Below are 16,685 nucleotides of genomic sequence, written 5' to 3'. Positions count from 1 at the left end.
CATGAACACAACACAGTTCTTGCAGAGACTAGGAGCAGATGTCAGTGAACTCAGGTCTTCAAAATATATTTCAGTACCTCAAAAATTGCTTCAGGAATAGACTTAAGTGAGTTATGTTCAGAGTGGGATCTGACTCTTCTGAAAATGCCATTTTCTTGTGCCTTTTCTAAAATGACAGATACTTCTGTATGGGGAATGCATGGTGACAGTCCACTCAGGGGTCTCAAAGCCATGCTTTGCTGGGAGAAGGACTTGACTGACAGATGGTTTTTTCACAGCTTATGGATACATAGCAAGAAAATGTGAAGTGAGTAGCGAAGACTAACCATTCAAACTCAGAGCCTGTATTTTACAAAATACAAATCCTGTCTATTCTGCCCAACACTAAGTTGCATGTTCCATGCTGTGCATAGACATCTTACCTGACCTCTACAGCGTAGGTAACAGAGATGTGTTGTACCACAATGTGCATGGTAAGCAGCTACTCTGAATGTTCAGGTCTTAGGGTAATGGTTGCTAAAGCATAGAGTAATTTGCTAGCATCTCACAAAGCCCCAGTTCCTATAAGTAAACTCCCAGAATGCCAAAAAGTTCCGATGTGATGTAAGTCTTAATAGTTGTTCCTACTTAGCTGGTTTTGTCAACCATAAGTTGTACCAGAGAAAAACATATTGAGTTACCAGAGTAGGAAATACGAAAAACAGCCTCTTGTTTGTAGCAACCTGAGATGTTCTGTAGAAAATTAAAAGGAATTTTGCACTTAAATGAGGCTTTCCATACCCATGGAATTGTCTGGAAAGTGAATGTAAATTTTATACATATACTTATATGTGTATTTGTTGTGTTTGTTGAGAAATTTATGTCAAATTGTAATAGACAACCAGTCTTTGAAGATGTTTCCAGAAGAAGAGAACAATTTTCCAGCTAGCTTGGTGTCCTTCAGACCAAATAAGATGTTAACCCTTTGGCCAGATTTTGGTGGGACATCTGGGTACTATTAGGATAAATTCAGAAAACAGTAGCTAGTTGAAGGTAAATCATCTATTCAGACAAAAACTCTGAAAAGGTGGTTACAGGCAGATCTGCTGCTCAGGCATGCGGCAACAGTGCTGTTGTAATAAATGAACACCTGCAGTCTGTGCAGCCCAGGTTCCATCCAAGACCAGAGGAATTCCACAAAAACAGACCCTCTCCCTGACATGTTCAGCTTTCACATAAAAGCACTCAGTTGTCAGCAGCTTTCCTCCTGCTTAGGCTTAGTCACTGCAGGATCTTATTCCTCAATGTACAGAGCAAGCCTTTAAGGGCACCAGGAATTCTTATTTCATGGCCACTGAAGCCAACAGCTCAAATACTGCTGCTGAACATGATGACCAATAGGGTCTTTTGATTCTGCTTCTCAGCAGAGCAGGGGTGCTCATCATCCCTGGAGATCAGACCCACCATGAGAAAACAGGCTACTGGGTCCTGCCTGTGCCTTTGACAGGGTTGTGAGTAATCCCTTGCCTTGCATAAGAGAGCAAGGCACCAGCCTGCTGGGAACCTAGATTTGTACAGTTCTGCATATATATATATACATATATATATATATAGGAAGCAGTCAAATTTTTCCATTTTGTCTAGGTTTAGATGTTCTCTGTCAAAAGTTACATGGACTTTTTCAAGAGAAGACAGGAAACTTTAATGACAAATGGAGTAGTAAATGTATAACTTGATATACAGACATGCAGATCTGAATCATGTGCTTTATTCCATTCTTAGTGTAAAAGCAAGTGAATCCTTGTATTCAAGCAAAGTTTAATGGGAGGGAAAACTTCCCACAACATATAAAAGAGGTATGAAAATATGTGTGTTTAAAATTTTGTGTTTACAGGTAATGTCATCCCTCCATTCATTCAACTAAGATTTCATTAAAAAATACAACTTTAAGCAGTATTTCTAGGCTAATATACCGCAATCCTCTAAATTTGTTTATTGAAGTGTGAGAATTTGAAATTGGAGAAATAAATTAGTAGTGCCTCTGAAACCTCATTCTTTATTTTTCTTTTTTCCTGCTAGTTTTATAGAGAATGAAATGGAAAATTATTAATTTGGCCATTTAAAAAATATGAAATTTTAATTTGAGAATGACGGAGGTTTAGATTTCTTGTTTGTTTGTGGGGGTTAGGTGTTAAGGTTTGGGTTTTGTTTGTTTTTGTTGTTTTGGGGTGTTTGTGATTCTGTTGCTTTGGGTTTTTTTTAAATAAAGTGAACTTTTTATAGTTTTGCCACTAGAAATCTAATGCATATTTGATCATAGACATCATGATAGCATTTTCAATTTTTTTATGCAGATAACATACCCAGATCAGAGAGCACCTGGGACTTTATTTTTGTTCGACTCATGTGGACCCTAGAACTTGTGGTACCAGTCCTGATCTTAGAACAAGCAAGAATAATCACTTTGCTTTTCAGAGGCAGCTTCTAGTCTGAATTTGGCTTCAGGATATCACAGCTTGGGGTGTGATTCCAAGCCGTGACCAGAGATGAGAGCCTCTTTTTGTTCTTGCTACTTTTAAAAGCCTTTGGGTCAAATTCCCACTTCTCTCCTCAATGCTCTCTTCCAAACAATGCATGAAACTGTAGGGAAGCTCAGTTTTGGGGATAAACATCTTGGGGGATAAATGTCTTGTGAACCATGTATTGCTTGATCCTAAAGTTTGGGTGGGAGGTTGTATAAAGCATTTAATGGAAAAGAGCAATTTGGCATTTGGAGAAGTTCCTAAGATATATAACCCTCATTTTTGCAATAGCACTTATCATAGTGCTACAGTGTATTTTATCTTCTTTTAAGAGACAATGGTCTGCAGACCAACAAAAGGCAATCTTGTGTTGCTTTGTTTAAATTTCTGTTGTCACAAGTAGCATTTTTACAGTCATAATAGCTGATCACTGTGAAGTCTTTAAAAGACAATTTGAAGTTTTAATCAGAATGCAGTTTGTCCTCCTGAGTGCTAAGCAATAGCTAGTCCTTCTGGCCTGGAACTGAAAAAGCAAGAGGTGAGTGTGCTCAGAGTGTGTCTCTCTCTACTGGCATTGTATTCTTGATCTGCATTTTGCAGAAATGCCATACTCTTGCAGAGGCAGTTTCTCCCCCTCTGATCCAAACTCTCTGCAGTTCTGACTCCAGTAACTATTTAGTATATTGTAATTACCAGAGTAACAGCTACTGCGACCCCCTCTCACCATCTCTGCTGCTACCAGACTTTGCAGAGTGAGCTCCTGCATTTGGCCAGGGCGGTAGAATTTGACACTACATCATCCATCCAATCTAAGCTGTTATGTTGAGACATTCAGTTATATTGTCAGTTCTTGCAACACAAGCTTAGGATTTTGCCATGGGTTAGAGGTGGGCGACTGTCATGCCACCAAGCATTGCCAACCCGATTTTCATGTGTATGTAGGGACTAACCTATTTACTCACAGAGCACAGTCAGCACACGGGACCTTGACTCTCAGCATGTTGCCAGTAAAGCCATGGCATAGGAAACTTTTGAGTCCTAAGAGGTTTCTGTCTATGCTTCTAATATAAATTGTATTAAAACTTGCAGAGGAGTTTCCTAATAAGTAGGCTAGAGGTGCTCTCTTGATACACGGCATGGGGCATCAGCTGCAAAGTAGCTCATGCTGAGCCATTTCCCTTCTGCAGCCAGCCTGAACATGCAATCCCTACAGGGAATACTGCTGGCGAGTTTGTTACTTCTCTGGTGGTATGTGCTCTTTCATGTCGGGAAACCACAGACAGAGTAGATTGAGAAGTCCCTCTTCATGCACCCTGGAAAACTTTCATAGGTAAGCATTACCTTTAATTTAGCAGTCCCATCGATGCCGGATGTTTTTACCAGACACATAGATTCAGCTTTCACTAGTTTTAAAATCTTTGTGTATTTTGTGTTCAGAGCAGTTGCATGGATTAGCCTTGTGTCAGATATACAGAAGTGTTTATGCTTAATGTTACTACTTACAAACTGCACCCTGGATGGGTGTGTGTATATATGCTATACATATGTCTGCAAGGGCAGGTAAAAGAACACACAATCGTAGGAACATAGTCATTTGAGATCTCCTCAGAGGTGTTTTTCCAACACCTTACCCAGCTTTTCTGCCTCAAATCTATTGCTGCAGTTTAAAATTCCTTCTGTTCTTTACAAGAAAAAACTTCTAAGAACAACTCTGTTGTGGCTCTTTAAGAACACACAGTTCTTCCAACAGAGTTAAGACATTCCATGTCTGTGCTTCAGTATGGCCCCTGTGAAATGCTGGCAACTGAAATCTGAATTTTTCCAATGTTTTGCATTCAACGTTTCCCCAAACTGCTGGTGTTTTGCCAATGAACATTTAGTCAACTCTGAAAGATAGATTTCCAGTACTTTTTTCAACCTGAAGTGTCCTTTTCACTCCTCAGGGAGTGAAAAAGGGTTAAACATTTTGAAAATCTGGCTCTGTACTCTCACATATTCTAATGAGAGTAGAACAGGAGAGGTCTTCATAAAAGCAAAAGAGACCAAAAAGGCATCATATGCAGTATTTCATTGCTTTTTCAGGTTAACCGTGTTGAATTCTGGTTGCAAAAGTAGAATGTTTAGCACTGTTCCATGTGTGTCTTGTATCTTTGGTAGCTTACCCAGATGCCTCCTCAGGTAGGGACAGTGTGTTTTCCTGCCTGAAGGCATGAACAAGAACTACAGGGAAAAAATTGCCATGTAGTGGGGATCCAATTTTAAATCGCATCAAAATGCTTATCTTTACACCACTGTATTTTAGTATGAAATGCAGTAATAATCAGCAGTTGTGCCCAGTCATGAACATAAGGATGCTTCTACATTAGCTTCATATTTGGTACTTACTGGTAGGAAATATTTATTTTGTTGCTGTTGAAACCCAAGGCAAATTGCACAAAGATGCAATACTAAACATTTCATGTGCAGCTTCCAGGTCTAACTTAGTGCTGTGTGAAAACTATTGAATCCAGTTTTTGGAACTTAGTTCCAAAAAGGATTGCCTATGTGTTTAAGACATAGTTAGTGAAGTGGAAAGATGGTGTACAAACAAGAAAGTGGGGTAGGTTGTTTTGCTGTGTGAACCGAGGACTGTGGTTACTATGCTGTGGGACATTAAATAATATCATGTGGATTCATGGGTGTTCTTTGGAAGGCTTCGGTCATTAGAGTTCCCACACAAACAAATTTTAAACACCCACTCTGTCCCTTTTCAAACCCTGGCTGTTTTATATCTCTGTATCTGAAAGTGCATTTAAATTTAAACCAAAATTTATATTACAAGGAAAGGCAATTTCCCCATATTTTATTTGGAGAGAACATTTTATTGCAAAATATTTTATCTCCCAATTCCAATTTAGAATGTAAAAAAAATCCACAGTGCAATGTTTTATACTGAAGTGGGGAAGAACTGGGAGAGGAATTAAGAGGACAAGGTGCTCATTAGCTGAAAAGCAGATGGTACTCAGCTGGAGTACAATCAGAACAATCTTGCATACCCTTGTCGTTTTACAGGTTTGAAAGGACAGCCCCAGAAAGACACTCTTAAAAAAACCAAAGATTTCAACTTTTGAGGTCAATTCAGATGGAATGTCTATTAATTTGTAAGGGTCTGAGTAGGTGGGAGAGATATTCTACAAGTTGGGCAAATCATACTAATCAGACATTGATTTTAAAGGGATGTGGCATCCTTCGACTTCACAGTCAGGCTCAACACTCCCTGTATTGTTTGCAAAGGACACCTGATTTCCCTTCACTTTTATTTAAACAAATTAATTTCTTTCATTTGACTAATTTTCTGTACAAAGAAGCAGATACCTTTTCTGTTTGCAAAAAAAAACTCTCTTGGAATAGGAGACTCCCTACACACACCAACAACAAGCTAAGTAAAATATGTTTGCTGCCTAATGTTGGGGATAAAGAATAACTTCTTGGTGGCAAAACACAGTCTTTTCCCAATGCCCATGGTTTGAATAAAATCTAGGAAGTTTTACACTTGGAAATACATTAATGAATTTTTGGCTTTACTTGTTGTGATTTTTTAAAAATATTGTGATTATTCAGTCTGTTCCTCAATATTCAAGTTGAAACAATATAGTGAAGGTTTATCAATCTAATAAAAGACTTTCATAAGTCAGTTTTTGTGTTGCGTGATTTTTATCTTTTTTTAGTGTTCCTGCCTGCATTCTCACTGCTAGGTAGATGGAGCTGCAATAAACAATAATCAGAATGCACAGTGGTTCCATAAAATCACCACACAGTGAATAGAGTCTTAGTATCCTCTGTATTATCTTGCACTACCATAGTAAATGAATACCCACTGTGTAGAGTGATCTATAAAATACATATCAGTTTCACTTCTTCAGCTCTATTATTACAATTGCTTTCCCATTTTCTGGCACAGATAAAATCATCAAGAAAAGGAAGAACACATCACCTACTTCTAGTACATAGTGCCATTTCAGAAAAGAATACTTACTAGATTAGCTGACTAGCTCCAAATTTGGGATGTGAATCTCTGTGGATTGAAAGCATCTCACAGATGAACACTGTTCTGGCTATCATACTTCAGATTTACCAGCTGGTAAATACTTTCCTATATCTGACATATGGCCGTTGCCATTGACTACATCTGTCAAAATGCCTGACATTAATCTTCAAATGCTTGTCAGTTGACTGAGGACACTTCTGTTTGTATCTGTAACGTTCATTACCATACTTCTATCTTCCGAAGTCAGTCAGATCATCACAGTCATCAGACAAACTGGCTATTGCTTGAAGTTGCAGGAAAGATATGACAGATTCACCGGCCTGTAGAAAATAATTCTCATTCTTGAGATCCTCTGGAGATGTTCAAGGAGAGGATCAGGAAGTAACAATAAAACTGAGGTAGGTTGACCAAGGCACTCTTTAGGCTGTGCCTTTTTTATAGAAAATTACCAGGCTCTAAGCCTCCTGAAGTCAGCAAGAGTCTCTGCTGTCTTCAGCAGAACTTGAATGCTACCCAAGGACTTCTCAGTGGTTAAAGCTGCCCATCCAGCAAGCTTGCTGTTAGTCATTCATCACTCATTTCTTTTTAAAAGATTTTAAACTCATAAGACACTTTTTAAAAATCTTTTAATTCTATAGACAACATTAAAATAAAGCAGAAGAGTTAAAACTGAAATACTATGGACAAAATATATATTTTCACATCCACATTTGATAAGGATATGCACATTTTTAATAAAATGTAAACAAATGCAAACTCATTAAGATAATATAAACTGTTTAATAAATCTTGAAGCACTATAATAGAGCAGAGAGTTTCACAATTTCTAGATAGCAATTGGATAAAGGAAATAGTTATATAGGAGGATATCTCTGGGTGGGCTACTGATAACTGAAAGGTTTATTCTGCTAAGATTACAAAACAATTATACCTTCTAATATGAAATTTTAAAAAGGAGAATGGAATTTTTAAGCTTAGAAAAATATGAAACTAACTAAAAATTTTGATTTAAAAAGATTTGGCTGGAGTTTATGTTGGGATCTCATGTGCCAAAGTCAGCTACGTCTATGTCCCTTGCTGTGATTTTTGTTCTATTCAAGTTGCAGATACATTCCGAGACATACAGACCCAGAATGCTATATATCTTTTCTGTGTAGATCAAAAAAATCTCCTATAATTTGGGAGTACTTAACTTTCTATCTGTCTTAGGCATCCCTGAAAACTCAATCATTACTGCTGCATTTACTTCTCACAGAAGCTGAAAAAAGACCATAGCGTGATACTCCTGTCACTACTACACAGCACATATTTGGAATTAAAAGTTGAAGCTATGCTAGCTACATAGGAATATGAATAAGTTGTCAGCTGTTTGGTTAAACTACACAAATACGAGAAAAAATGCAACTACATGCATGCTTTTGTTCTTCTACCTAGGATCAGGGACAGACTGGAGGGTAAGGGAGTAGAATAAGCAGGAGTAAGTGCTGCTGTGTCACTCAAAGTCCTTCCTTTTTATCTCCTCCCATTTAGCGTTATCCAGTCTATTTCACATTATGGTGGAAATTCTTTGACACTTGAGATCCTTTGACTCTCAGTTTCACTTACTCTGTTAGATTGGTTAACCAGTTGAACTGGAATGGGCTAAACTTTTCAAAACAGATTGACCCCGAAAGGTAAGTATAAAGCCAACACCAGCTATGCTCAAAGAATCATGTTCATCTAGACATTACTAGTAGTGATGTAGTGATGGTTCTCTCTTTACGGGAAATGCTGGGTCTTTCCTAAACTGTGTCCTAAATTACACAGTGACTCAGAGGGCTGGCTGATTTCACTGACAGACAGCTGTCCAGCAATAGTAGGTTCACTGCCACTTTTGTCAAAGCAACAACATCAGTTAATGTTGAGAGCTATTTTTCAGAGAAATCCCAGAGCAGCCAAAGACAAGAGCACCTGTAGTGAACTTTATCCTGTTTAGCAACAGCAAACAATGTCTTGCATTTCTCTCCCAAGATTTTCAGCTCCCTGCAGCAAGATGGCAGGTGTCACTAGGAAATGGCTGCATGGAAACACACCAGACTTTTTTCGTAATTCTTCTTTCTAAGCTCCAGACAGTAAGGATGAAATGGAAATAGGAGTACAAATTCATTTCAATTTGTATCCACTATAATTTCTCTGCTTTATCCTCCTCTTTTGATGGATCTTACTTCCCCACACAATACACACCTCATTTTTCCCTTTCACAGCACAAAACCAACCACGCCCACAGAGTTTATGATACCACTAAATAGTAACACTACATTGTCTCCCGTGGGAGTACCTCATGGGCTGGAATGTCCAACTAGCTAATTTTAAAGTCATGGCTGCTGGCTGAGGATTTCCCATCAAAATCAAATCAAGAAGTAACACTGGGAGCTACCTTCTGCTCTGGTAGCTGGTGGGCCATTTCTACATATTACTCCATAAGATGGTTTTTTTGCCTTTTTTGTATTTTCAGTGCCACTGCTGGGAGAAACATCTGTAAATAAAGCCTGAGCTAATACATTCACAAGGCCAAAGGGGTGTATTATCTCTTTTCTAATTTTCTAATTCAGCAGGATGACCTAATAACTGAAAGCAGAGGGATACTGGAGTTAATGAGTGACTAGGAAACAGGACTTCAGAGAGGATCACTGGGAAGGACACCTGGTATCGGATTATATGAAACTCTGTTGGCATCTTGAGGAGTCCCTGGAGTGCTGGTGACTGCCTTCTGTGTGACAGAGGTTTTCTTTCCTTCAAGCCAGTATGTGACCATGTCTCCTTTCCCCTAAGGAAGAATATTAGTCATAGGGTTATAACACTATCTGTCACTTATGAAATAATTTTCTCACTACAACTCAAAACAAGTCCCAAAAGGAGAAATACGTGCAACTCAGCCTCTTTACATAGAGCAAAAATGAGGCATAAAACTTTTCCTTAAAAGATAATAACAGTAATAGCAATTAAAACAATTATTTGAAGTCCCATCCAAAACTGGATCCACAAGTATGTTAATTCTCTTGTGGAACTGACATGATGATTTGTGATGCCTCTGAAGGACCTTTACAGATTTCAAGCAGTTGTGACAGTGAATGTGCCATGGAAGACTTCCAAGCTTGTCTAAATCCTTCATCTCTGACTTACCAGGTTTGTCCCATGAACAAGTCCATGGAATTTGTCCTGGCTTAAAATCTGAACACACTCTCTTCAAGTATGGGAATTAGTCTAACCAAAATACTGTGAGATACAGAGGACTAAAAGATATAGAGAACTGCATAGGTTAAAATTCAAGGACTCCAGAGTACTTTCACACTCTCCTCTCTGAAAAGCTGAGTATAAATGTTGCATACACACCTTGACTTGTAAATTCCCACGACATATTAACACATACTCTCCAATCTGCTCCAACAGCTGGTATGCACTTGAACTGCACTGTATTTTAAGAGCTGGAAAGAAAGATAAATATCATATTAGCAAATAATTTATACATCTAAGACAGATCTATCTCTCAAAGTGTGTCAAAAATTTCAAGACTCATTAATGAACTCTCCCTAGGGTATTTTTTTCAAGTCTTGGCGTTTATTTCTTCTTATTTGTTATTCAAAATGTTTGCACACAAGCTCCAGTATCCTGGTCTGTGTGTGAGAGCATCTCAGGACAAATATGGGGCTGTCAACAAACACTACTCTTCACTTTCTGCATCTAATAGTATTTTTGCCTTCTTTGCAGTTGTCTATCTGTGCTACTGATGAGCATCCTTTTCATCCGGTGAAGAAAACCATACACAATTCTACTTCCTGGTCAATAAAGAGCTTTCACAGCACATTTAGTTTTCAGCAAAGTCTAACAGCTAAAGTATTTCAGAATTTGAGGTTCCAGATGTTCATACTGGCTAAAGACAAAGCTTGCTAAGTAAACTTGGAGCTCCATTATCTCTTAGGAAGAAGCGGTGAGAATACCTCCACAAAATTTCTGTTTAAACTCTTTTCTAGAGGACACATACATAATCTTCTTCTAGAGGACACATACATAATCTTCTATACTGGTCAAACACAGACACAGCTCCCATGGTGTCCCACTGTTTCTTGTGTTCTCCATTAGAGAAATTTATCAGCAATAAAAGAGGAGTAATGAAAATATTTTTATCATAAATCCAGCTGGGTGCCAGAAACAAATAAAACTGTGAACATAACCACTTGCCTCTCATTTTGTTTTATTCCTACCTTTTTTTACTGTAGAGAACTTCAAAGCCACAAAAATACCTTTCTGAGACATGAGAAATAAGAGGATCTGGTTACAAAAATGGTTGTAGAGAGTATCACTCAAATTTGTCCATAGGCAGACTGGACCCAGAAATCAAGAACCTCTTTATTGGATTCAGAATCATTTGAATAGTTTAGGACTCAAAATGCATCCTAACATTTTAAAAGAACTAATTCAGGGATGATTAAAATCCCAGCTGCAGCTTGTTCCTTATTACCTTCACTGGTAGATTCCATCCTGGAAGCTGTGTTCACAGTATCTCCAAATAAACAGTACCGTGGCATTTTGGTTCCAACAACTCCAGCTACAACTGCCCCTGTTAAGAAATACAAAACAAGACATTTTGTATTTATAAATCACATAATCAGTTATGCAGCCTTGTGGCTGCTTCCTACACTATCTTAAATCTAATTTGTTAACCAGATAAAGTCTGACCGTCAGTATTGTCTTTACATGGGTTACAGATCTGTCTTACAAGTGATTCAAAACACAGAAGATAAGATTTCCTGGTAAGACAATGTACACTGATTAGTTAGTTGGCATATGCTGGACTGCACAGAATGTGTCCAACTCTGTCTATCAAGAAAGAATTGCAATCATACATCAGATTAAATCAGGGACCTAAGAGTCTGAGAGTAAAGGCTAGATCAGAGTGTCAAGAAACAAATCACTGTTTAGAGAAGAGAACAGCCAATAGGGAGAAGTAAGGGATACAGAATGGCAGTTCTAACTCACATCAGCAAAGGCACTGGTGCTGTGAGACGTTTCCAATGCTGTATTCAAAACTGAGGTACCAATATCCCATGTATCCAATACATTATTCTGTTGGGATGACCTCTATGTTGTACTCCACTGCTTATCAAAAAATTAACTTCATTTTTAATGGAGAGGAAATTACCACTATAGAGGCATTTGTAAAGCCACAGGATGACTTTTTCAGATCACTGAGTGCATACCTGAATGTATTCCTGCTCTTATCTTTAGGAGGGTACTAGGCTTGTGTGGGATCTTAAAAGTCTTGCAGACATCCAGAAGGTCTAAAGCCATGCTTGCAATCTCGCCAGCATGAAGGATCCCATTCTCCTTGGGTACTCCCGACACCACCATATCTTAACACAACAATGCAACTGTGTTAACCTTTGGCATTACACATAGATTTACTAAGTATGCTGCCTACAATAAAAAAAAAAAAAAGTTAAAAGAAATAAATAAAGAAGCGCCTATTCCTTCATATCCCAAGGCACAATTGTGCCTGCTGAGAAAAGAAAGCCAGAAACAAAAGAAGGTTAGGGCAATGGCGCATGTGTGAAATTACCTTAGGTAAGAAAAATGCTGTATTTCCTTCTTATTTTTACATAAGATTTATTCCCTCCAATTCTTTCTTGCTTCATCCTCCCCTCCACTGAGAACGCTTATAGTGGGATAGACTGTTCAATACCTTTTGTAATTGGGCAGATATAAAAAAAGGCAATGATTTCCACTAGGCATTGTCCTAAGCTTCCTGTACTATGCTTTAAAACTGGTGATGGGTCCTTGGGGTCCTAGAATGCTGAGCTGGACAACCATGACTGCGAGAATGATAAACTCCTGCTTAACCCTGAATTTATGTGGGATTAGCTGCTCTAGTTTGATTCCTGTAAATCTATGGTATGTGATGAGATTCATCCCTCAGTACTCAAAGAAGAGGTGAAGTATTTGTAGGATCTCTGATAATGCTTTGATAATTCAAAAATGGCCATGGAAATCTGGTGAAGTCCCAGTTCTACCGGAAGCTGGCAAACGTTGTCCAAATTTTCAAGAATGGCAAGAGGGACGACCCTGCAAACTACAGGCCTGTCACTTTCACTTCAGTGCCTGGCAGAATTTCAGAGAAAATTTCTCTGGGAGGTAATGAAAAATACCTGAAGGACAACAAACCATTTGTCACCACCAGCATAGCTTCATGAGTGGAAAGCCCTGATTGTCAAATCTGATTTCCGTTATGACAGGATAACCTACCCTGGTGATCAAGAAAAGCCAGTTGATGTAATCTTCTTGGATTTCAGTAAAGTCTTTGATACTGCCTCTCCCAGGATCCTTCTGGACAAACTGTCCAGCTCACAGCTGGATAAACATGTTATTGGACGTGTGAGCAACTGGCTCAGGGGTCAGGCACAAAGGGTGACAGTGAATGGGGTGGCACCAGACTGGTGACCTGTCACTAGTGGGGTTCCACAGGGCTCCATCCTCGGCCCTGTGCTCTTCAACAGCTTCATAAATGGTTTGGACAGTGGGCTGGAAGGGATACGAAGTCTGCTGATGCTACTAAATTCCTCACAAGCAGAAAGGCCCTGCTAAGAGATCTTGAGAAATTTGAGGACTGGGCAATCACCAGCTTCATGTTTGAGAAGGAAGAGTGTTAGATTCTGCTCCTGGGATGGGGCAACCCTGGATGCAAAGACAGACTGGAAAAGGAGAGGCTAGAAAGAAGAAATGAGTGCAGGAAAGGTACCTGGGGGTCCTGATTAAAGTTGAACATGAGCCAGCAGTGCCCTGGCAGCCAGGAGGGCCAAGAGTGTCCTGTAGGACATCAGGCACAGCATCACAGCCAGACAAGGGAGGCGATTGTCCTGCTCTGATCTGAGCTGGGGCAGCCTCTCCTCCAGTGCTGGGGACAGGTCTGGGTGCCACAACACAAAAAAGACATTGAGCTGTCAGAGAGTGTCCAAAGCAGGGCCATGAGGATCGTGAAAGATTTGGAGAAGAAGCCGTGTGAGGAATGGCTGAGGGCACTTGGTCTGCTCAGCCTGGAGGAGACTGAGGACAGACCTCACTGCAGTTACTGCTTCCTGGAGGGGCAGGCACTGATCTGTTTTCTGTGGTGACAATGACAGGACCCAAGGAAATGCCCTGAAGTTGTGTCAGGGGAGGTTTAGGTTGGGTATCATGAGAAGGGTTTTCACCCGGAGGGTGGTTGGGCACTGGGTTCTTCAAGGAGGTAGTCGCAGCACCAAGACAGACACAGCTCAAGAAGTTTTTTGTCAATGCTCTCACACCCATGGTGTGACTCTTGGGGATGGTCTTGTGCAGGGCCAGGAGTTGGACGCTATGATCCTTGTGGATCTTTTCCAACTCAGGATATTCTATGGTTCTTCAATACTGTTACTGTGTAGGGCAAGAAACCAGTCTTTTAGGGATCTATGGGGTGCATTCGTTCAGGAATTTTATGCTCACAAATGTGAGCTCCATAGAGAAAAAAAGAGTGGAGTATTTTCCCCATAGGTCTTAGAGGAATTCTGCCTGTCTCATCCAAAAGCCCTGTTAGATTTCCTTAGGATTTATGGAACTTAATTTTAATCATCGTCTATCCCCAGCAGATTGCCACGGTGGCATATATAAAGCCATTTTCCTATAAAGTGAGAAGAGACAGTCAAGGCCCTACAGTGTATTAGATGAAAGAATGTTGTTACAGTCTTTGCAAAAAAGATAGATAATAAAGCTTAGGGTATGGTATCTATGATCCCACGTAGAAGGTAATTTTTTTTGTTGTGTTCCTGTGATACAGAAGTTGCCAGCTGGGATTAATCTGCCACCAAGACTTAAAGTCAGACCTCACTAATCACAGGAACCAAATAAACAGCAGCGGTATTTTACTCAATTAATTTGCCCCATTCACAACACTTATCAATTGTACGAATGATTAAAGGTATGCAGCAAAATGTTCCTGGAGAGCTAGGGCTCTGGTAGGACTCATCCCCTAATTGTTTAATTTGGTACTCCCAGTGGTGAGAAACTTCCCAAGTTTCCTTCAGCTGTTCTTCCTTGTCATCACTGAGTCTCAATCTTGATGCCCCAGGCTCATCATTGTCCACATCTCGAAGAACTTACAGGCATCTCCTATTGTCTCCACCTTATAGACATCATAGTTATCTATGATTTCATCAAAAGTGGTATAAAGCTTGTTCAAGAGGTCTACCACTTGGTATGGTGTGCTGCTGCTGGACAGCTCAGTGAAGCCCACAATGTCACTGTTAAAACACAAGAGAAAGAGTATAATCATCCACTGTCCTAATAATTGCTGATTAGTAATCCTAAACACACTGTAAAAATTCCTCAATGCAACTACATCAACCTTCTCTTTTCAATAATTCTTTTGCTAATATTCTTATTGGATAGTTTTGTCTTCACTTATTTAAATTTACAAAAGACTCCTTCCATTTGAAAGGACAGACTGACCCAAGTCTTTTTGCTTCGCAATGCAGTAAAGCATTTTTACAGGCAGACTTTAACCTGTAACAGACTAAGCAGTATTCTATAGGTATAAATGAAATAAAGGGAACTTGTTATCTGTTCATTTATGACAAGTGAAATCATGCCATTTATATGTTGCTTCCTGCATACATAAAGAATTAAAACTGTAAACCCATGTGGACTCTAAGGATAGAAAAATTTTCCTTACACAGGCTAAAAGGTGGATTCTTTACTTAGACCTATCTTATGAAACATACGTTCATGCATGTGTAACACATGCAAAGTATTGTGCTGCTGTTTTTTAGAACTCCAGAGTAATGTCATTTTCAATTTAAGTAATTACAATGAAAAATAGGGAGGTGTGAGAATTTTGAAAGACACTCTTTTGCAGAGCTACCTGTTACAATAGGTGGCAGTTTAGATAGAAATTCTGTACTTGGTTAGGAGCTTCACCTCCACTAAAAGCCTATAAGTTTCTTCTGTAGGAGACAGTTCTAGTCCTATCTTTCATTTTTATTTACCTGAAGAAGATGGTGGCACTTGAGTAAGTTTGAGCTTGTGCATGTTTTCCTTGCCTGAGATCATCTGCTACTTGTTTTGGCAACATACCTGTTGTAGAAAGTAGAGCATGGTAATATTTTCATGTGGATAAAAGAACACATTAAACATAACGCTTTTGTTTAAAGGCACAAAAATTGTTCATAAATGCAAAATATTATGAAGGTGAAAATACACTTTGGCATCAAAATCTGCTCTGCTATAATGTGAGAATTTACCATAAATCTCACTGATAACACATCCAGATTTTTCACATGTTCCATAACTTTTAGGCCAAACAAGCCAGTATCTATATATTCCAAGAAAGAGTAAGGTTAGATTCTAATGGTGTGATCTGGGATTTTACTTATTCCTTCTTTGTCAACTCTTTGCTACTACTTAATACTTGTGTTAGGTTTGTTTACTGTCTCTTCCCTGTTGTGTGTTTTTTTTTTTTTTAAATTGTATTTGTTCCTCCTATTTTTCACTTTCACATCCATTTGTTTTTTCCCCTCTTATATGCCATTCCCGCCTCTTTATGCCTTTTTTTTCTTGTAGAATTTTGGAACATACACTGCCAACAAAAGTAACCAACTACAATTCCACAACATTTATAAGTATGTAAAAGGCCTGCCACATGGATGCAAAGTCAGAACACTATGGATTTTGGGCCATAGCTCTCAGATGATCATACTGATTTCTAGGAAATACAGAAAGTAGCTAAATATCTTTCTAGCTTTTCAAGAAAAGAGTATATTAATTCACTGCTAGCTAAATATTTCCTATTAAATAATCACCTATCAAAGGGTTCTTGTTAGTAGTTAGACAGCTGAAATAAAATTATTATTGAGAAGAATATCCAGTATTTTTTTCTTTATAACTTACTATACAACAGACGATCAGTCTTCTGTTTTTCATGCATTAAATCCTGGGTTCTCTCAGAAACCAGTACCTCCAGATGTTTGTTATATTTCTCCATCTAAATAACAGAGAATTTTCTAAAATTGTTAAAAAATTCATCTCTTTACTGAAACAGATGCCTAGTTGGATAGGATTTATCTATTTGAAAGATTCTGCTTTGAAAACACTCAGAGATAAAAAAAGGCACA

General features: G+C 38.8%; 1 protein-coding gene across 5 annotated transcripts in view; it reads right to left on the bottom strand.

The window, feature by feature from the left end:
- Window positions 1–7,344: 7,344 nt before the first annotated feature.
- Window positions 7,345–16,685, bottom strand: part of LOC117010298 (atrial natriuretic peptide receptor 2-like) — a 37,528-nt gene continuing 28,187 nt past the window's right edge. For 4 of the 5 annotated variants that reach the window (XM_033084602.1, XM_033084604.1, XM_033084603.1 and 1 more), the window contains 7 exons: window positions 16,462–16,555; window positions 15,561–15,648; window positions 14,677–14,816; window positions 11,766–11,918; window positions 11,027–11,125; window positions 9,901–9,992; window positions 7,345–9,334 (listed from right to left, as the gene is read on the bottom strand). In XM_033084602.1, the coding sequence (XP_032940493.1) occupies window positions 9,185–9,334; window positions 9,901–9,992; window positions 11,027–11,125; window positions 11,766–11,918; window positions 14,677–14,816; window positions 15,561–15,648; window positions 16,462–16,555 (816 nt within the window). In that variant the 3' untranslated portion in view covers window positions 7,345–9,184. The remainder of the gene's footprint in view (window positions 9,335–9,900; window positions 9,993–11,026; window positions 11,126–11,765; window positions 11,919–14,676; window positions 14,817–15,560; window positions 15,649–16,461; window positions 16,556–16,685) is intronic. The other variant, XM_033084605.1, reaches the window with a different exon arrangement.

The sequence above is a fragment of the Catharus ustulatus genome, chromosome Z (assembly GCF_009819885.2).
Source record: "Catharus ustulatus isolate bCatUst1 chromosome Z, bCatUst1.pri.v2, whole genome shotgun sequence".
Classification (NCBI taxonomy): domain Eukaryota; kingdom Metazoa; phylum Chordata; class Aves; order Passeriformes; family Turdidae; genus Catharus; species Catharus ustulatus.
This window is presented reverse-complemented; position numbering and strand designations above follow the sequence as displayed.